At 39.7% G+C, this 21,863-nt stretch overlaps 1 protein-coding gene across 1 annotated transcript in view; it reads right to left on the reverse strand.

The window, feature by feature from the left end:
• The window catches only part of SELL (selectin L), a 30,945-nt gene extending 9,876 nt beyond the window's left edge, over window positions 1-21,069 (reverse strand). Inside the window, exons 1-8 of the mRNA XM_087437811.1 lie at window positions 20,893-21,069; window positions 19,931-20,012; window positions 18,154-18,540; window positions 17,058-17,165; window positions 13,649-13,834; window positions 8,493-8,678; window positions 6,796-6,924; window positions 2,001-2,019 (exon numbers count right to left, since the gene is read on the reverse strand). Of these exons, the coding sequence (XP_087293937.1) occupies window positions 2,001-2,019; window positions 6,796-6,924; window positions 8,493-8,678; window positions 13,649-13,834; window positions 17,058-17,165; window positions 18,154-18,540; window positions 19,931-20,012; window positions 20,893-20,895 (1,100 nt within the window). The 5' untranslated portion in view covers window positions 20,896-21,069. The remainder of the gene's footprint in view (window positions 1-2,000; window positions 2,020-6,795; window positions 6,925-8,492; window positions 8,679-13,648; window positions 13,835-17,057; window positions 17,166-18,153; window positions 18,541-19,930; window positions 20,013-20,892) is intronic.
• Window positions 21,070-21,863: the final 794 nt, after the last annotated feature.

Below are 21,863 nucleotides of genomic sequence, written 5' to 3' on the forward strand. Positions count from 1 at the left end.
TATTGCAGTAACATTGGTTTATAACATTGTATAAATTTCTTTCCTTAGCATTCTTGACCCAAACTCTCCTCGTTTTCCTTCTGCCTCTCTGGAAACCTTTTCCCATTCTCCTTTTCCTTAGCTGACTTGTTTGCTATTGATGTTCCTCCAGTTCCCGCCATCTCTCCCACATCCTCTTCCAATCTCACACTGCACAGTCTCCCTGGATGTTCGTGCCTGCTCCTGAGATAGCAGTTACCTCTTGTCATGTGAGAACCCCCAAATCCACTTCTGCCCTAAGGTAGCCCCCGGGCTAAAAGGACCTAAAACTCAACATGTGCAAAACTGAACCCATGATCTTCACCTCCAAAACTTCTCCTTCTTTTGTGTTCCCTTCTCAGTAAACAGTGCAGTATAGACAGTAACCATCCATCACTTCCCAGATCAGAACCATGGCAACTTATTTGATTCTTCTCTCTCTGTTAGCCAATTAGTAACCATATTCAGTTGATTCTACCTCCCCTTATCTCATGAACTCATCCTTACTGCTATTTCTCTAGACAGGCACCATCAGCTTTAACCTAATAACTTCAAATTCCTCCAGAATACTTTGCCTCCGGGCCCAACCACTTCCCATGTTTGCATACTTTTGTGTAGAGTGATCCTCATAGATCAAATGCAAAGATCCTCAAGATGCAAATTTCAACGTGACATTCACCTGCTTTAACCCCCATAGTGATGCCCCAAAGACCTCAAGATAAAGTCCCTACTCTTGAATATGGCTTATAAATTACTTTATGATCTGGCCCTCATTGCCTTATAGACACAACACCCCAGTTTCTCTTTTGCGTTCTAAGCTACAGCTCACTGAACCATTAAGAACTTCTCAATAACAGTGTGTGGTTTGTAGGATGGTTGTCTGAACAAGCAACCAACCTCCTCAGGGACCATCCTGCTTCATTCCCAGCATTTTAAAAGGAGCTCAGTTGTCTAGCTGGGTACTTATATGTCACCAAAGTCTCATCTCCATGGTCTTTTTACTTACACTCTCCTTCCTAAAATTTCAAAGCAAGTCACTAAACCACTGAAACTGAGAAATGTATTGCCATCCTCATTTCTGCCAAATGGACCATGTATTTTCACATGTCTGCATCTCTTCTCAGTATGTGTTTCTCCAACTGAAGACATATGAAGTTCAAGACCCAAGTAAAAAATTGCCTTTTGGGAGAAGCTGCAGGTAGAATTCCTGCTCCCCACCTTTTCCATATTTCTAAGGTCAGTGCTTATCAGAAGAGTAGTCATTTACCCTCTCGTGCTAAGCATTGAGGGCCTGGGGTCTGGAATTATACCTTCTTCTTAGACCCTGAGATTCATTTGTTTTATCAATAAATACCTGTTGAATTGAATGTTTCCTGAATACTGTATCTAGTATTGCCCTCATGTTTATCCAGGACGAGAGGAAATATACCATAATGCTTCCAATCCTCAATGAAAATTCAGGGACAATCAGAAAGATCTCCCTTTACATAACTGCCCCTTTTCTTTTTTTCTTTGGTGAGGAAGATTGGCCTTGAGCTAACATCTGTTGCCAATCTTCCTCTTTTTGCTTGAGGAAGATTGTCCCTGAGCTAACATCTGCACCAATCTTCCTTCATTTTGTATGTGGGATGCCACCACAGCATGGCTTGATGAGCAGTGTGTAGGTGTGCACCCAGAATCCGAACCTGTGAACCCAGGCCACCAAAGCGGAGTGCACGAACTTAACCACTACACCATGGGGCTGGCCCCATAACTGCCCTTTCTTAATAGGGCATTACTTGTTTATGCATTCATTCAGCTCTACTAGCACTAAAAAACCCCACAGCTTTTAAGGGAGACTAAAAGAGCAATCATTTTACCTGGAAACTTCATTTGAATGAGACCCCATGTAAATAACTGCTAAGGAGTTAATGTGTGTAGCTATAACAGGAAGTATCTTAAGGTAGGTACAGATGTAGAAACTCTTCTCCGATAAAACTTACCTTCTCTGAGACTTCTTGCCTAAAAATAAAAGAAATAGAAAAATGGCATCAGCAAAAGTAGACAATTTCAACATTTTAAAGTAAGAGAGAAGAGAGATTCCCACTCTCAAAACTGTCTTTTGAAGTGAATTATGCATTTGTTTGGTGGGCCCCATCTGTGTCTAAGGGGATTTGAGGTACTGGCTTAACCTTCTAATTCAAGCAGTGGTAGATACTCAGACAGAACAGACCCACAGATGCAAATGATTCTCAGACTTCCACTCCATCCCCTGTGCTGCTCGTAAAGACAGAAGGCTAACCTGAACTGCCTGATGGTCAGGCCCAATATACCCACTCACGTGTTTATCCCTTCCTGACCTGCCACCTCATCCTACCTGCAGATTCTCCCCTGAGAAACTTACCTGCTAACACTGTAAGAATACGTGTCACTACATCTCACACCATCTTCTCTGTGAGAATCCACAAGAGAAATTTCACTCAGGTCTAGTGGTAGGAATTACACGCCTCGTCTGAGTAACCAATGTGTTTTTATCTTACAAATACAGCAAACATCACGACTGGTTCTGCTTCCTTCTTTGACTGGCTGCAAGGAAACTCGGAGCCAGATCTGAGACCCTCTGCTATCAAGTGGATAGGACTTTGTGATACACAATTTTGTGTCCTAACTTCACCCTTGGCTCCAACTTAGGGTACAACTTGTTGTACCCTAAATTTTGGTCTTCTTTTTCTTACTTCCTTTTGAACTAATTTCAACTTGCTATGTTGACGGCATTTTGTAGACTACCTTACATTGTTTTTGAAAAAATCAGAGTATAAATAAGTAGATAAATGAATGAACTGTACAATTGGGCTCCAGAGGAAATAAAAGCAAAAAAAAGCTTTTTCAGGAGAAAAAAAAAACCACTGGGAAGCAATACATTTCAGTGGCTATAAACTGGGGCTCTAGAATCATCCAATCTGGGTGCAAGTCCTATTGTACCATCTGCAGTGTGTCTTTGAATAGCTACTTATCCTCTTGAAGCCACAATTTCTTCATCTGTGAAAGAGGCATAATAATTACATCTTTCTTGTTAAGTTGATAAAATAAGATGTAATCAAAGTATTTAGTCCAGGCCCTAGAGGTTAGACAGTGTTCAGCTACTGTTTTAAACTTTTAAAATGTTTGAAATTACTATTTCAAATATTCTTCCAAAATTCAGCCTGCTGATCACATGGACCAAATACACTTGAGCAGGGAGAATTAAATCTGAATTCACGTGCCGGCCCCATGGCTTAGCGGTTAAGCGCGCACGCTCCGCTACTGGCGACCCGGGTTCGGATCCCGGGCGCGCACCAACACACCGCTTCTCCGGCCATGCTGAGGCCACGTCCCACATACAGCAACTAGAAGGATGTGCAACTATGACATACAACTATCTACTGGGGCTTTAGGGAGGAGAAAGGAGGAGGATTGGCAATAGATGTTAGCTCAGAGCCGGTCTTCCACAGCAAAAAGAGGAGGATTAGCATGGATGTTAGCTCAGGGCTGATCTTCCTTACAAAAAAAAATAAAAAATAAAAAAAAATAAAAAATCTGAATTCACTTCAGATTCCATTCCTTTATCTTCATATAAATATATTTTTCTTTTAGGAACAATGAAATACGTAACAATACATGAGAAAGAATCTGTTCCTACTGAGAGAGTTTCTTTTTTGAAGAAAAGGGAACTAACAGGGCATGGGTTCAGTTTTGTGCCCTGTTCTAACCCGGTGAGTTGGCTTAGGTGGAAAATTCTTCCAATCGAGTTAAGAAATAGAGCCCCACTAACCTGAAGAGCAGTAGTTGGTTTTAGGGCGCATATCTAAATGCGAGTCTGATTTCTGACTCTCGCCCCTGCTGATGTGGGATTTTAGAGATTTGGCCTAAGACGTCATTGCCTCAGTTTCTCTTTTACCAGACAGGGCCAACGATAATAACTGATCAGAGAACGACGATGCTGGGGAAAAGTGTTTCTGGACAAGCTTATGCACAAGGGAGCATGTTTCTGGAGGCTGCCCTATGACTTCCTCAGAAGAAAGGAGCTAAAGTGTGGATATCAAGACAACTAGGGTGGGCCGGCGCCGTGGCTTGGCGGTTGAGTGCACACACTCCGCTGCTGGCGGCCCAGGTTCGGATCCCTGGCGCGCACCGACGCACCGCTTCTCCGGCCATGCTGAGGCCGTGTCCCACATACAGCAACTAGAAGGATGTGCAGCTATGACATACAACTATCTACTGGGGCTTTGGGGGGAAAAATAAATAAATAAATAAAATTATGAAAAAAAAAGACAACTAGGGAAGCAGCTGAAGTGCGAGTTCAGAAGATCCATCTGAGGAGACAAGGACACGGGTCAAGATTCTGGTCGTTGCATTGGCTTCTATGATCTAAATATTCACCTGTCCCCTTTTGCAGCTTTCTGAACCCCAAAGCCTATAAAATTCTTAGAATTGGTGAATACTGTATACATGCAGATTTATTGTTTTTGACTTCTATTCTTGTATATGCATCAGCTACATGGTGTTACAAAAGCTCTGGGGGTTTAGCCTGGGAACCTACCCATTGTTTCTAACATTGTCTCTACGGGAAAAATATTCTTCATGTTTCAAAGAACCAACAGCTAAAATTTCGGGAAGACAAAGTCACTTGAAAGTTGGAAATGTCAGAAGATGTTTCACAAATGAAGATTATTTAAATGTTTCATTAAAGACACCCTGACTTTCCTACAGAGCCGGTGATCTTTTGGGGCATCTGTTCTCTCTGTTGGCATAACTGTAACTCATCTAACTGCCTGTTATCTGTTTCCTGTTTGCCCCACACTGATTCCCACAGCAGGGGCATGCAATTTTCAAGTTATCAGTTTGAGATCTTGTACAGAAATGACTCCAATGTAAAAAATTTAAAAACAACACCACTGCTTTTCTCACCACTGCTCATAAGACAGCCTTAGCCAGCTAACCACCCCCCCACTCAACAAAATACACATGACTTCAATTCTATTCTTTTGATTCCACTAACATTTATAAAAAGACTTTGGAGGGGCTGGCCCCTTGGCCTAGTGGTTAAGTTTGGCGCACTCTGCTTCGGCAGCCTGGGTTCGGTTCCTGGGCATGGACCTACACCACTGGTCAGTGGCCATGCTGGTGGTGGTGGCGACCCACATACAAAATAGAAGATTGGCACAGATGTTAGCTCAGGGTGGATCTTCCTCAGCAAAAAAAAAAAAAAAAAAATTGGAATTTGGGAATACCCTCCTTATTAAGGTGACTCACAGTCCCAAAGTCCTTAAAGGTTATTTAGATAATAACCCACTTATCCCAGAGGGCAGTGTGCAATTACCTACTCTATTCTCTACCCTCTCAGCTCTGCCATCTTTATCCAAGGTAGGAGGGAGGAATGGACGATTAGGGTCACGCTTTGAAGTCTTAGTGGAAAGGAAAACCAACAGTGGGAGAAAAATGTCATTCTTCTTTTGCCTTAGTACAACACTTAAGTACTTAGTATAGTACTATAATATGATGGGATCTAATCTTAGCAGAATTTCTAATAGCAGGAGCAGAGACATTTTAACTGCTCAGTGCTCTTAGGTTACAGTTAAGGAAGTTCTTGCACATCGACAGTGCCCCCCTCCATTGTCTTTCTGGGTTGGTTAGAAAACTAATCTAGTTCTTTATTCTTAAATTTGGGATGAAAGATCAGATCTAGTGGAAGGCTGTTAGGGATTGGTAGGTAGATAATATTCCTGCAACTGTCGGTGAGGATGGGTGGGGGGCAGCCTTTACCTACCATATTCAGTGAACAGAATACTAATTAATTTGATGGAAGTAAAATTAAAATGGCAATCAACTGACCCCATAGAAAGGCAAGACAGAATGGTCGGTTAGCAGTGGTTTTGAGGTTTTTGATGGCCCCTGAACTTGAAACAGGGATATCTTAAAAGCTGCCTAATGTCTGTGAATTTCATAGTCTGGAATGTCTCTGCCAGATGAGTTTGGCCAAATGTGGCAGCACACACCCAAGGCCTGCTGCAGACTGTGGGCCTGTAACCGGCAGGTTGGTCCCACCTTAGGGTTTGCACACACTGAAGAGGGAGCGGAGAGGAGGGGAGGGGAGGGATGCTGTTGTTCTCTTCTGGTGGTGTGCCATCTACTATTCCAGTCTGCAGATGTTAGCTTCTCTAGGCAGCCCTCCCTAGTCCCTTTTCTTCTCCAGTCCAGAGTGGAGGGGAAGCATGGGTATGTGGTGCATTTAGTTAGAGCTCTGACCTTGGTGCATAGACATTAGGGAGAAAACGTGGGGATTTCTTGTAGGGACAATGCAACTCCCACATGTCAGGAGCCAGACAGGTATGTGACTCTTGATGAAGTCAGGTATTTGAGAGCAGTGCCTTGAAAACCTTATTGGACATTAGACTTACTTCCTAGTGGAACTGTGGCACTGAAATCAAAGGCATGTAGGCTTTTAGAAGACAGAGATTACACATCCTTTTTTCAGAGTTAAATAAGAGCCAAGAACCATTAGAATATCTCGTTTGTCTGTTATCACCCCAGCAAGGTACCTTGAAGATAGTAGGCATTTTTAAAAAGTTTGTTGGATGAAAAGCAAAAATAAGCCAACTTGTTTTAATGAAAGTGTGTACTGGGCTGCTTCACACACTGTAGAACATAGAGCTTGGTATCCTGCTTCAGTTGAATCTATCATACTTAATTTCCTGTGGGTTTCTATATTTTTTCCACTTTAAAGTTATACTATTTTCATATGCAGGTAAACTCACATACCTTTTTTTAATCTCCTTGCCAGCCAAATGATAAATGCCAACCCACAGAATGCTGTAACCATGACTGCCACGGGAATGAAGAGGGGGTTATAGTCACCCTCCTTGATCCCTGTGAAATTCCAGTCAGATTCTGAAAGAGAAGTCATCAAAGCACATAGAATGAGGCCACAAGCATTATTTACTAAGTGCCATCTCATGATATTAGACTTTCTTCCTCCTATGTCTCCCAGCAGTAGCCCATTTGATGCTATTTGACAGATGAGGAAAGAGCATGGGAAAGCCCATGATGGGTCTATGGTAGAGGCAAAGACTGGACCAGCTTTTCTAGCCCAATGCCTATAGAACCTAAAAATCTTGGCAAGAAGTGGTCATCATTGTGTTTAGCTCCACGGCCTTGTTCAATAGTTGGGACTCTGAAATACAGAGAAGAGCTAAAAAGTCTATTATGACTTCAGGAAAAATAAAAGCCAGTGATCTGAACCAGGTAACCTATCAATCAAAGGAAACTATTAATGCTTTTACTTTGAAGCAGCTGTGCAAACATGTGCACTTGTTGTTTACACGCCAAGGACCTGCACTAATCTGTCTCTCAAATGATGTAGTCCTACCACTTCCCTCCAGTTCCTTCACAAATAAGTAAAAGGAGACATCTATATATCCTCTGGTAAGTGTGAACTAAGTTCATCTGGGGACCTTTATTGAAAAAATACTGATATGAAAAAATGTTATCTTCTGATACCATCAATTGAAGAAACTTATTTTTGCATATTGCCACAGGGTCTGACTGTGTCCCTTATTCTTCACATTGTTTGATGAACTGTTTCAAAGTGCATCCATCTCCACACTCAAATATATAATGGAGAGGAGGCTTAAGTTCCCAGAGTATCTAAACAGAGGGCACCTATTGGCTGCATGAGGATGAGGAAATGGACATAGCCCAGCCTTGAAAGGAAGTCCCATAAGCCTGAAATACAATCCTCCCCTAAAGACCCCATACCTCCTCCCTGGTCCCCTACCCCACTGCCTGTTCTGGGCCACACAAAGATCAGCTTCTCTGAGAGCATTTACAGATCCTACCATTTAAAGATTTTTGTCATTGGTGCAGATGGTCTCTGGGGCAGACATGGGTAGCTATTCTCTCGCATGCTAATTTAAGGTGCATTTATTTAGCACCTATTGCCAGGCTCTGTGTTGGGTGGAGGGTATAAAGAGATGAGGAAGGCATAGTCCTTCTCATGCACAGACATATTTTGGAGGTATCAGCTTAGTGATAATTGAGAAGTATCCACTACTTTGGGAATTAGATGGTCATTGGTGACCTTTGTAGAGACATTTTAATGCACTAAGAGATAAGTGAGATTGTAATGGAATAGAAAATGGGTAAAAAATAAGTCAGTAGAGACAGTGAGTTTAGATGTTAAGAGACTAGATATTAAGGGAAGAATGAGTTAAGGGAGGAGTGAGTTTAGATGTTAAGGGAGGAGTTGAGAATTGGCTGAAAAAAAGAAATAGCTATCATTGAAAGAAGAGGCAAGAACAGCCAAGGATTTTATAGTAAATTAATGTTTACAAATTTATTTTTAAGCCACATACATTTAGCCAAATGAAATTTAAAAGTTCAATATATCTTTCCCTACCATCTGCTCATCCATCAGCTCCATCTTTAAATCTTCAGTATATTCGGGCAAACTTACTCACTTTGACACACTGGACGAGGGCTGGACCAGATTCCAGATGATCCACAAATAGCTTTACTCTCTCCAATTAACTCAGTCCCTTCTGAGCAGCTGAAGGTGCATGTGGAGGTAAAGCTGAAGTTGGCCAGGGGGTGACTACAGTCCATGGTCCCCAAATCAGGTGCTATTAGAGGCTCACACTGAATCACTTCAAAGAAAAAGAAAAAAAGAGTATTTCTCAGCAGAGACCCTCCCTTGATGAAAAGTTTCTAGCCAAAGTGGCCTGACTCAACTGTGGAACCATCCATGTGAATCTAGACATTTCTAATTTCTAGAAATTGCTTCTGATAATGCTTGCAGACTTTATTTTCTTGAGAATGATGGAGAGTGGTGAGTCAGGGGTGAAGCCATGAGAGTACTGAGAGTCCTGGGGTGGGTGGGAAGGGAGAGCAGGGGAGGGTTGGCTGCTCCAAGCTGCTGTCCCAGCCCTGGTAACACCCCAACTCTGCTAGAAGTGCCGTACTACATGGTCTTTGCCTCAAGAGCTCTTATGGAATATTCTCAGTGAATGCAGAGAATTTCCACCCTTTCACCTGCTCTAAAGTCTACCTAAGCACTTTTGAAAAACATCCCAATCCTCTGAGGAAAGTCACTCAACTTTTGTAAAATTCAACAAGTTGGTCAATTTAGCCCTATGATTTCAATAAATGATATTGATAGTTCTTTTGAGAATTAAACCACTTAAACTGGTGAGTCAGAAGCATAAATATAGAAAATGTAACCAAAACTTCACAAGTTCAGATGCCACCAATATTCTCTTCTATAATCTTCTTGACAGTTAAAAAGAAAAAATCCACAATTTTTTTCAAATGAACAAATATTTCAAATGAACAAAAAGATGAAGAGATTGTATTTTAGTTTTTTATAGCAGCCATTATTCTTCTGAGAGTACTTAGAAGAGGCAAAGTAAAAAATTGACTCAAGAATAAACCTAATAAAACAATCAAAAAAGACCTCTGCGCCAAGAAGGGGATTGGTTGGTGTTAAGTCGGATACCACATAAAATAGGCGTTATTGAGAAGAGAGAACAATCGAACTTTACCTGAGATTCAGCAAATCTGATTATTTATGCTATGGCAATGATAAAAATAAAATAAACTACAAAATACAGTATAACCACACTGTTTTCCTGAAAATTATGTATATATTGTAAGATGGCTCCAGGGGTATATGGTTGTTATTTTTTGTTTCTGGTTTTCTTTTTAATTTTAGTAACAACAACCCCCTTGAAAAGCATCACAGTATAATCTAAGTTAGGTTAAATTATGCCCTGCCATGCCATTTGGGCAAATATTGTGATTTTCCTGTCTTATTCCTTATCAAATATGAGCCATTATTTTGACCTAGCTCTTGGGATGTCAGTGAAGAATAGACACAAGGAATTAGAGGAATTTTCATATTTTCCATATACAGTACAAGTCCAAATTACAGTAAATTAATGTTGTCTAATTCAATTCATACCCACAGGCAATTGCCTAATATATTCCAGGCACAGTCCCAATCTTACAGATGCAATAATAAATAAGATACTTCCTGATCTCAAGTTGCTGTCAGTCTACCAGAAGATACAGACAAGTAAATAAATGACTTCAATGAACATGGAATAAATAATAAAGAAATATGTGGAGCTATTGGAACACAGAATAGGGACACTTAGCATGTCTTGGGGTCCAAAAAAAGCTTCCTAAAGGAAATAGTCCCTGAATAACATCTTAAAAATGAATGGGTGTGATAGCCATGTGCAAACTAAGAGAGAAAGCCATGAGCAAGTCAATGAGATACAAAGCACAGATGGTAAGTGGAGAACTACAAGCATTAACTGTTACTAGAAGGGAAGAGGAAGCAGGAGATGATGTGAGATGACATTAGGGAGAAAGAAAGGAGCTAAGACAAAAAGCTCTTATCTTTTTTTCATTGATTCAATGAGTACCTACTCTATGTCAAGCATTACTCTAGGTCTTGAAGAGTTTAAATTTCATCCTGGAGGACAAATGATAGGTAGAAATAAAGGGGTGTGATGTTTGTTTGACAGTTTTAAATTGATCAGCCTGCCTGTAGCATGAATAATATGCTTGAGGGGAGCTAATTTAAAGTGGTGGAGCTCAGCTAAGACACCAGTACAATAATCTGGGAGGAAGATAATGAGGGCAATGGTAGTAGAACTGACAAGTAGGAGACAAATTGGAGAAATAGTAAGTTACAAAAATGAATAGTCTGTTACTTTGCATAAATGTAGGGGGAAGTGAGCGAGTTTCATACCAGAGTACCCATATAAGTGGTGATACCACATACTGAGATGAGGAATAAAAAAAGGAATGTTGGCTGGAGACAATTGATTTTACAGTCTTTTGGGCATCCCAAAGGAGATGCTTAGCATATTTGGAGTTCAGGGCTGGAAACAGATTTGTCGGTCCAAAGCTCACATAGATTTGTGAATTCACAAAAATTGGTACGTTTGATCAGAGGGAGCATGTAAGATCAGAAGAGCAATGGACAGCAGATAGAAGATGAGAAATAACAATAATGTATGGGCCTGGGTAAGTGCCCATGAAGAAACCCAAGGAGAAGTGACCACAGGTAGAAAAGAAAGAACCACAGGTAAAAAGAAAACCAGGGAAGAGTGATATGATGGAAGCCAAGACAAAAAGAGTCCAATGTTCACAATGGAGTGAAATGAGCATGCCAAATTAACAGAATTTAAAAAGTAAGGTTTATGGGCCGGCCCCATGGCTTAGCGGTTAAGTGCGCGTGCTCCGCTGCTGGCGGCCCAGGTTCGGATCCCGGGCGCGCACCGACGCACCGCTTCTCCAGCCATGCTGAGGCCGAGTCCCACATACAGCAACTAGAAGGATGTGCAACTATGACATACAACTATCTACTGGGGCTTTGGGGGAAAAATAAATAAATAAATAAAATCTTTAAAAAAAAAAAAAGTAAGGTTTAGGAATGGAGTGAGGGTAAAGTATTGGGGAGGAGACATGGCTCAGGAATTGAATGAAATGAGTTAGGTTTCTTCCAGTTGGTTGACATTTAAATTTATTTTGGCTTTAATTCTTTATCTGTTCATTACAAACTTTGCTTTTTTTTTCTTTTCATAATATTCTATTTTATGCAGCAGATACTGAAAACATAATTTTGAAACTCAGACACTATTAATCAAAGGATTTGATGTTTCCTTCAGTAGTGACTTGACTGAGTCAAAGACTCCTTGTCTTTGAATCTATGTATTCTTTCCTTTCTGTTCCTACCACCATGGCTCTGAGTGATTTCAAGAGATTCCTAATGATTCTTCTTCTCTTTTTGCTCTCCAATCCATCTTATGCACTGCTTCCAGGATAATTGCCCTAAATGCAAGTGTTAAGATATTATGTGGCCTCCCATTGTCAAAAAAAAAAGGCCAGATTCCTTCATTAGGCAGTTTCCAGTCTCCACAGGCTCACCCCAGCTTATCTTGCTTTCTATCAGATTAATTTATAAGAATATATAATTTCCACTAGTTAATTGTAAATCCTTCAAGGGCAGAATCTATACTAGATTTGTCTTTGTATCCCCTGAAATATCCAGCCCAAATAAATGTGTTGTATTTACTACTATATGTCTCTGACATATACTGTGTAGTATTATGTCAACTTTTGTTTTTGGCCTTGCCCTGTCATGACTTTGAAGATCACATAAAAAGCAAGATTACCTTGTGTGTAACACCCTCCTAACAATATATGGTATAGTTTCTTCCAGACTTTAGAGTTCTAATGAATCCAACAAGCTCACCAGATTATGAGTTTCTTAAGAGGGGGCATCTACCATGCCTGATTCATTTTTGTAATCCTTACAGCTTTTATCACAGTGCTGTATTCTTTGTGGCACTCAAGAAGACTTGTTGAGAAGTGAATTGAAACTTCATGCTGACTTATGAAATCTTTACAGAAAGGTAACAACATTGTGCAAGCATAGCCTTCTGATCAAAACTTCTCATTTCTCAGAATAGCTAGTATCATTTTGTCCCAACCAACTTCCATAATCTACAATTATACTTTACATAGGAAGAAACAAGGAAAGGAAAAGGGCTTTACCAAACTGACATGGGGCCCATAGTACCAAAACTTCACAAGTTCAGATGCCACCAGTTTTCTTTTGCATAGAGATAATCTCTTGACAGTTAAAAAGAAAAAAAACCACCATATTTCAAATGAAAAGAAAGGTCAAGAGATTGTGTTTTACTTTTTCACAGCAGTTGTTACTCTTCTGAGAGTTCTTAGAGAGGAAAAATAAAAAATGTTTCAAGAATAATTAATTAATTCACTTCTCAACATGTCTTCTTGAGTGCCACAAAGAATACAGCACTGTGATAAAAGCGGTAAGGATTACAAAAATGAATCAGGCATGGTAGATCTCCCCTCTTAAGAAACTCATAATCTGGTGAGCTTGTTGGATTCATTAGAACTCTAAAGTCTGGAAGAAACTGTACCATATATTGTTAGGAGGGTGTTACACAGAAGGTAATCTTGCTTTTTATGTAATCTTCCAAGTCATGACAGGGCAAGGCCAAAAACAAAAGTTCACATAATACTACACAGTATATGTCAGAGATATACAGTTGTAAATACAACACATTTATTTTGGCTGGATATTTCATGGGGTACGAAAACAAATAAAACAAAGCCAAACCAAATAAACAAATAAACCAAATAATCAAAAAAGACCTCTACCCCCCACGAAGGGAATTGGTTGGTGTTAAGTAGGATACCACATAAAATAGGTGTTATTGAGAGAAGAGAACAGCCAAAATTTACCTGAGGTTCAGCAGGATTGATTATTTATGCCATGGCATTAATAAAAATAAAATAAAATACAAAATACTGTATAACCACACTCTTTTGCTAAAAATATGTATATACTGTAAGATGGCTTCAGAGGTATTTGGTTGTTATTTTTTGTTTGTGGTTTTTCTTTTTAATTTTAGTAACAATAACCCCTTTGAAAAGCATCACAGTATAATCTAAGTTAGGTTAAATTATGCTCCAAAAGAGGATACAGACTTCTTAGCGAGACACTGCTGCATTTTCCCTTTGTAAACCTAGGACTGCCATGACAAAGCCTCTAGTTGGAACAGTTACTCACCTTGACAGGTTGGTTCTAAAGATGACCATTTTCCGGATGGTCCACAAGTGGTTTCTTTAATCCCAATTATGTCTGTTCCCTCAGAGCAATTGAAGACACACTGTGTGCTGAAGCTGAAGTCTCCCAAAGGATGAATACAATCCATGGTACCCAGCTCTGGGGCCTCCAATGGCTCACACTGAATCACTTCAAGAAGAAAAGAAACAGCATTGGGTAGTGTTAAGAGGATCTGCTGACTTGGGTAGAATCCTAGCTCTGCCGCTTGATAAGCAAGTGCCTTTAAGCAAGGTGACTTAACCCCTCCAGCTTCAGTTTTTTCATCTCTAAAAGATGAAAAATGATAATTCTATTCACTTTGTAGAGTTAGTGTGGAATTAAATGATTAAATGCAAGTCAAGGACTTAGAACAGAGCCTAGCTTATAGGAAGTCCTAATTAAACATTAGCTAGTCTTCTTATGATCTTTGGTGTTATCTGGGGAGAGAATTTTTAAATCTGGGTAGGTTTAAGTGGGAATGACCGGCTCAGTTTAGAAATAACTGTTACATCGGTACCACTGAGTATACTAGGGTGTTGTGAGTAGGAGGTCTGAGAGACAGTGTGTGTCCATAATTAGTCTTCTTTACCAGGGGAGAACATAAAAGCTTTGGGAAGCATCTTGGCCTCAATTCTGTCTTTACTCTGTCTGGCCCAGTTCCAGAACTTTAGTTCTTCCGATTTTGGCAACCCTCTCCAAAATCTGTATCTATTTCCCTGTTCTAATTGGTGGTGTAGTAGATAAAATTAAAACTTGGAAATCAGTCTTCACATTTTAGGCCCTGCCATGCCATTTGGGCAAATATTGTAACTGCTGTTCCTTATTCCTTACCAAATTTGAGCCATCATTGTGACCTTGCTCTTGGGATTTCAGTGAAGAATGGACTCAAGGAATTAAAGAAGTTTTCATATTTTCCATATACAAGTTCAAATTACAGTAAATTATGTTGTCTAATTCAATTCATACCCACAGGCAATTGCCTAATATATTCCAGGCACAGTCCCAATCTTACAGATGCAATAATAAATAAGATACTTCCTGATCTCAAGTTGCTGTCAGTCTACCAGAAGATACAGACAAGTAAATAGATGACTTCAGTGAACGTGGGATAAATAAGAAAGAAATATGTGGAGCTATTGGAACTAGAATAGGGAAACTTAGCATGTCTTAGGGTCCAAAAAAAGCTTCCTGAAAGAAATAGTCCCTGAACTTTGTCTTAAAAATGAATGGGTGTGATAGCCATGTGCAAACTAAGAGAGAAAGCCATGAGCAAGTCAATGAGATACAAAGCACAGATGGTAAGTGGAGAACTACAAGCATTAACTGTTACTAGAAGGGAAGAGGAAGCAGGAGATGATGTGAGATGACATTAGGGAGAAAGATAGGAGCTAAGACAAAAAGCTCTTATCTTTTTTTCATTGATTCAATGAGTACCTACTCTATGTCAAGCATTACTCTAGGTCTTGAAGAGTTTAAATTTCATCCTGGAGGACAAATGATAGGTAGAAATAAAGGGGTGTGATGTTTGTTTGACAGTTTTTAATTGATCAGCCTGCCTGTAGTATGAATAATATACTTGAGGGGAGCTAGTTTAAAGTGGTGGAGCTCAGCTAAGACACCAGTACAATAATCTGGGAGGAAGATAATGAGGGCAATAGTAGTAGAGTTGACAAGTAGGAGACAAATTGGAGAAATAGTAAGTTACAAAAATGAATAGTCTGTTACTTTGCATAAATGTAGGGGGAAGTGAGCGAGTTTCATACCAGAGTACCCATATAAGTGGTGATACCACATACTGGGATGAGGAATGAAAAAAGGAATGTTGGCTGGAGACAATTGATTTTACAGTCTTTTGGGCATCCCAAAGGAGATGCTTAGCATATTTGGAGTTCAGGGCTGGAAACAGATTTGTCGGTCCAAAGCTCACATGGATTTGTGAATCCACGAAAATTGGTACGTTTGACCAGAGGGGGCATGTAAGATCAAAAGAGCAATGGACAGCAGATAGAAGATGAGAAATAACAATAATGTATGGGCCTGGGTAAGTGCCCATGAAGAAACCCAAGGAGAAGTGACCACAGGTAGAAAAGAAAGAATCACAGGTAAAAAGAAAACCAGGGAAGAGTGATATGATGGAAGCCAAGACAAAAAGAGTCCAATGTTCACAATGGAGTGAAATGAGCATGCCAAATTAACAGAATTTAAAAAATAAGGTTTAGGAATGGAGCGAGGGTAAAGTTTTGGGGAGGAGACATGGCTCAGGAATCGAATGAAATGAGTTAGGTCTCTTCCAGTTGGTTGACATTTAAATTTATTTTGGCTTTAATTCTTTATCTGTTCATTACAAACTTTGCTTTTTTTTTCTTTTCATAATATTCTATTTTATGCAGCAGATACTGAAAACATAATTTTGAAACTCAGACACTATTAATCAAAGGATTTGATGTTTCCTTCAGTAGTGACTTGACTGAGTCAAAGACTCCTTGTCTTTGAATCTATGTATTCTTTCCTTTCTGTTCCTACCACCATGGCTCTGAGTGATTTCAAGAGATTCCTAATGATTCTTCTTCTCTTTTTGCTCTCCAATCCATCTTATGCACTGCTTCCAGGATAATTGCCCTAAATGCAAGTGTTAAGATATTATGTGGCCTCCCATTGTCAAAAAAAAAAGGCCAGATTCCTTCATTAGGCAGTTTCCAGTCTCCACAGGCTCACCCCAGCTTATCTTGCTTTCTATCAGATTAATTTATAAGCACATATAATTTCCGCTAGTTCGTTGTAAATCCTTCAAGGGCAGAATCTATGCTAGATTTATCTTTGTATCTCCTGAAATATCCAGCCCAAATAAATGTGTTGTATTTACTACCATATGTCTCTGACATATACTGTGTAGTATTATGTGAACTTTTGTTTTTGGCCTTGCCCTGTCATGACTTTGAAGATCACATAAAAAGCAAGATTACCTTCTGCATAACTCACCCCCCTAACAATAAATGGTATAGTTTCTTCCAGACTTTAGAGTTCTAATGAATCCAACAAGCTCACCAGATTATGAGTTTCTTAAGAGGGGGCATCTACCATGCCTGATTCATTTTTGTAATCCTTACAGCTTTTATTACAGTGCGTTATTCTTTGTGGCACTCAAGAAGACTTGTTGAGAAGTGAATTGAAACTTCATGCTGACTTATGAAATCTTTACGAAAGGGTAACAACATTGTGCAAGCATAGCCCTCTGCTATGCTTCTCATTATGCTTCTCATAAACTTCTCATTTCTCAGAACAGCTAATATCATTTTGTCCCAACCAACTTCCATAATCTACAATAAACCCTATACTTTACATAGGAAGAAACAGGGAAAGGAAAGGAGCTTACCGAACTGACACTGGGGCCCATAGTACCCTGCATCACAGTTGCAGGTGTTATTGTTGATGGTCTCCACACATTCTCCATGGCCGCTGCATGACCAGGGCTTACAAGAAGCTTTACGAGGGTCAGAAATAAATTATTTTGTTGTGATTACTTTTTATTACTCATAGTCATTTCCTTAGACATAGATAAATTTTTAGCTGAGACTATTTTAATAAACAGGAAAGGTTTATTTGTACCTCATAGACTTTTTTGCATAAAAACCATATGCTAAAATTTTTATTTATGTAATAAACTGGCCATATAGCCATAGACATTTGTTTTTAGAATGAATTTACTAATGCTAATACTCTACAATATTTTGGGGAAGCCTAGTGACATACATTGGAAACTCTTGAAATTACTTTGTTCTTAATGTAATAAGTATGTTAAATGATGACCTGACCTGACCCCAATCATTTCTGCAGTATGCTTGGCAATCTCTTCCTTTATAGGAAATACTACGGAAAGATTAAAAAAGTCCAAACTTGCTAAATTAGTAGAGTCCAATTTACCAGACATCAAATTAACTATGTTTTTCTGTTAAAATATGACTTGGAAAAATATTGAGTGTTTTGGAACTGTTCTAATAGTTTTTACAGAAATTTTTATACACCACAGATAATGAAACACCATAATGTTTCATTATATAGAATTATATAAGATGAGGACAAGAAGGAAACATGTAGCACCAAGCCCCCTAGTTACAATGAGGAAACTGAGGTGATGGAGCCCAAGCTCTTGGCCGGGCCCATCTCTCTGCTTCCACTTCCCCGCCTTATTATCAGGGAGACTGATTGTGTAGTTCCTCCTCCTTACCTCCCACATGTGCTTATCATCTTGATGTAAATTGATTTAGGCGTATAGTTTTTGGGTGTGAGGACCAGCCACACACACTAAAAATGCTCGGAAGTGACATGATTCAAGCTTATGTAAAAGATTGGACTTATTTTAGAATGTACTAGCAACTGCTCTCTTCCCCCAGCATTTCCATGGGATTCGTCCAATTACTGTCTTCACTCTAACCCTTCCTGAGCAGTGTGGCCATGTGGTCACTCCCCACCTGTGTAACAGAGGGCTGTCTTTCTTTTGTGGCAGGCGTCATCATTCCATTTCCCTGCATCTTTGATTCTCTTGATGTAGATCTCCACGCAGTCCTCTTTAGTCTTCCTGTTGTTGGGCTCCCCATCTCCCCAGTTCTCCGCTTCTTCAGTGAGAGACTTGTTGGTTCCCACCCAAGTCCATATCCCTCCTACCTTCCGGATTCCTATCCAGTAATAAGTACGACTGAAGGGAAGCGTCTTGTTCAGGTACTCAATTTCCGCCTTGTTTTGTATGGCAACTAAATCTGTATAATTATTTTGGCAGAACTTTCTAGCGTTTAACCAGTTCATGGTGTTTTCAGAATAATGGTAAGTCCAGCAGTTGGTTCCATGATGCGTGAAGAAATCTGAAAGACATCAGCATGAATTACGTAGACTCACAGTTAAGAGCTGAAAAGAACCTAGAACTAATCCGGGCTGAACCTGCCACTTAGAGATGAGGAAGCTGAGAGCACGAGTGTGACTTACCTTCTTGGGGTCACAGAATGAGTCATTTGCAGATTGAAGTAGAACCTAGACCTTCTGGTCCTAATCACTTTTTGCCATAATACAGACTACTTTTGCTCATAGCTCTATTTTAGACAAATTTGGTGGCTTTCTAGATTTATTTTCATAAAATAATTTTTTATCAAAATTCTTTCAAGTGAAATTTAACCAACATATTTTAGAAATTCATATTTCTTTTTCTTAGTGGCTGTCAATCATTTAAAACTAATTTAAGGGCCGGCCCCGTGGCTTAGCGGTTAAGCGCGTGCGCTCCGCTACTGGCGGCCTGGGTTCGGATCCCGGGCGCGCACCGACGCACCGCTTCTCTGGCCATGCTGAGGCCGTGTCCCACATACAGCAACGAGAAGGATGTGCAACTATGACATACAACTATCTACTGGGGTTTTGGGGAAAAACAAAAAGGAGGAGGATTGGCAATAGATGTTAGCTCAGAGCCGGTCTTCCTCAGCAAAAAGAGGAGGATTAGCACAGATGTTAGCTCAGGCCTGACCTTCCTCACCAAAAAAAAAAAAAAAAAAACTAATTTAAGTACAATTTCATATAATTCTAAAATTTACTGTCCACTTTTTTATCCCGGGGTAATTTCCTGAAGGCTAACATTTATGTTTCTAAGGGAGAAGCAAAATAAGGACAGGAATAATGACATACTTTTTAAGTAATCTCTTTCATATCAAAAAGATAACATTTTACCATAAGAAGAGCTGCTTCCAGGAAAGCCTCAATACACCAAGCCTTATATATTTAACTCTGGATTAAAAAAAGAACAATTTACAAAGTGTTCAAGAATCAGACATAAAACCTGTCAAGTCAGTGGGACAAGGATCAAAAAATATACAAAGGGCCTGCCCTTAGAGAGCTCACACTTTAATCATAGCAATGACGTTGATGTGCACTAAACTATTGATAAAAAGTAGAAAGTGCAGTGCTAAATATGTGGTACAGACTGTAAATTTCCTATTAGATATTTCTTAATTGACTTTATTTCTTCATAAGTAAGATCTTTGTGGGATCATCAGGATTTGGACACTGAGGCAAAGGGTGTGGCAGGTTTAGGAGGTTTCTGGGGAAGAACTAACGGTGAGAGGAAGAAGAGAGATGTTCTCAGAAAGGGTGGAATTAACAGCTATTTACTTAATCGTTTTCCCTGCAACTATGTGCACCCAGTGGATATGTAAGAAAAAGGAACGTAAATAAAAAAAGTCGTAGCAATGTACAAATATCATAACGTACCACAACAGAGCACTGTCCAGACCCACAACTTGAAGACATTCCATAAGCCCATCTGAGTGCTCTGACATTTCAGTGGAAATACCTGCAAATAAAATACAAAATTTTGCTTAGCTTCATACTCTTAAATCACAAGTTTACAGCACCTTGAGAAGACACCTTTCTTAAAGTTCAAAACAAAATACATGTGCTTATTAACCCTGTCCAAGCTAATAGATTTCTCAGACATGGGTGAAAGAGTAGGATTAAATTTGCCTCAAAATTGATGCATAGTTGTTGTTTTTTTTCATGTCTTAGCCTCAAGTTGCTATTGGTCTTGTTCTAATTTCAGTAATTTTTTTGTACCTACTTTTCTGTTGAGTCTTTAGATGAAACTATTTGATATCTAGTATATATTACTTTAAAGTGTTCTTTGGTGCTCAATAAACTATTGATGTCTAGACTTAATGTCTAGACTCAATAAGCTATTGATGTCTAGACATTAATTATTATTGATGTCTCACACTTGATTATGACCAGTCAATGCTTCCAATAGCTAAAAGAATTAGATAGCCAAACAGACACCAGTAAAGAAAAGCAGTTCATTTTTTTTTCCAACTAAAAAGAAATACATTTTGAGCAACTCAAATGACAAGACCACAGTTTTCTGCACACCTTTAAAGCCATATTTTCTGAAGTGATATCACTTCTCAGGTAGCCCCAGGATTTAGTTGCAAAAGCACTAATTTCAACAAGCACTAATTCTTCTTCAAGAATCTCACCAGAGACAAGTCAAGGAGAAGAAATCAGCACATCTGAGAGGAGAGATTCTAAGAGCACTTTTTTAGATTCAGCATTTTTAGTTCTTGCCTTTTTTAAAACCAGAAATAAAATGCGTTGCTTCTTGTCCTGTGCCACCTGCCTCTGCAATCCCAAGAAGAGGTTCTATCCGAGCATCAGGAAATCTTTTGGGCTGAAAAGCTCACCATGGCTTTGCTCAGTCCTTCTCTAGCTCTTCTGTAGCTTCGGCCTCTCAGCTCAGCCCCGGGGTTCTCCAGGTCCTTGTCCAAGACTGCACTGCTGTGCTGCAGGGACACCGCACTGGGTGTCGCCAGAAAGGCTTGCTTCTTTCATTTCTCAAACTCATACTCACATCCTCCTCCTCCCTCTCTCCCTCCCCTTTCTTCCCCCACCTCTCCTTGCTCGTCTTTCCGCACCCTCTCCTAATCTGACCTCTGTCACCTCCTCTGAGAAAAAAAGAGCACTGTCCAAGAGTATTGTTGCTTGAATCTCCCTTCCTTCCCCCCTTGCCTCTAGTCCTCTTTCTGTCCTTCCTTCCATTCTGCTATCCTCCTTTGCTCCTCCTCCTCCCTCTCCTTCTCCTCCTCTCTCTCTCTCTCTCTCTCTCTCTCTGTCTCTCTCCTTTCTTGTTTTATAAATACTAGGCCAACCCTTGGCTAGCCATGGTAGAGGGCCCCTGATAATTGCAAACACCAGGCAATCAAAACAGTATTTCAGACAAATTTATGACATCTGTTAAACTTCAGGGGAGCTAGACAGAGTTGATTGATTTCAGTTCCTCTCCTCCCTCTTTCCTTGCTCACCCCCTAGTGGAGGTCCTTGTTAATGGAATCTCCTAAAGTTAAGCCCTGAAGAGAGCAAAGCACTCTACCTTTTTGTGCTAGAGAGTTTGTGGGAACTACAAATATCTTTATATTTCTGGAGTGTGAAATATGAAGGAGATAGACTGCATATGAAATTAGGACCTGTACGATGGAGGGCAATGGAACGGAAGAGGCCCTGACATAATCAGATTTGCGTTTTTTAAAAGATAACAATAACAACAATAATAGCTATAGAGCTCAACATTCCATATCTATTACCTCATTTAATCTTTATAAAGATTAAATAGTACTACTCCCCAATAAGTACTATTAATATCCCTGTTTAAAAAGTC

This window comes from Ceratotherium simum, chromosome 2, assembly GCF_057802395.1.
Source record: "Ceratotherium simum simum isolate JZ-2026a chromosome 2, ASM5780239v1, whole genome shotgun sequence".
Lineage (NCBI taxonomy): Eukaryota > Metazoa > Chordata > Mammalia > Perissodactyla > Rhinocerotidae > Ceratotherium > Ceratotherium simum.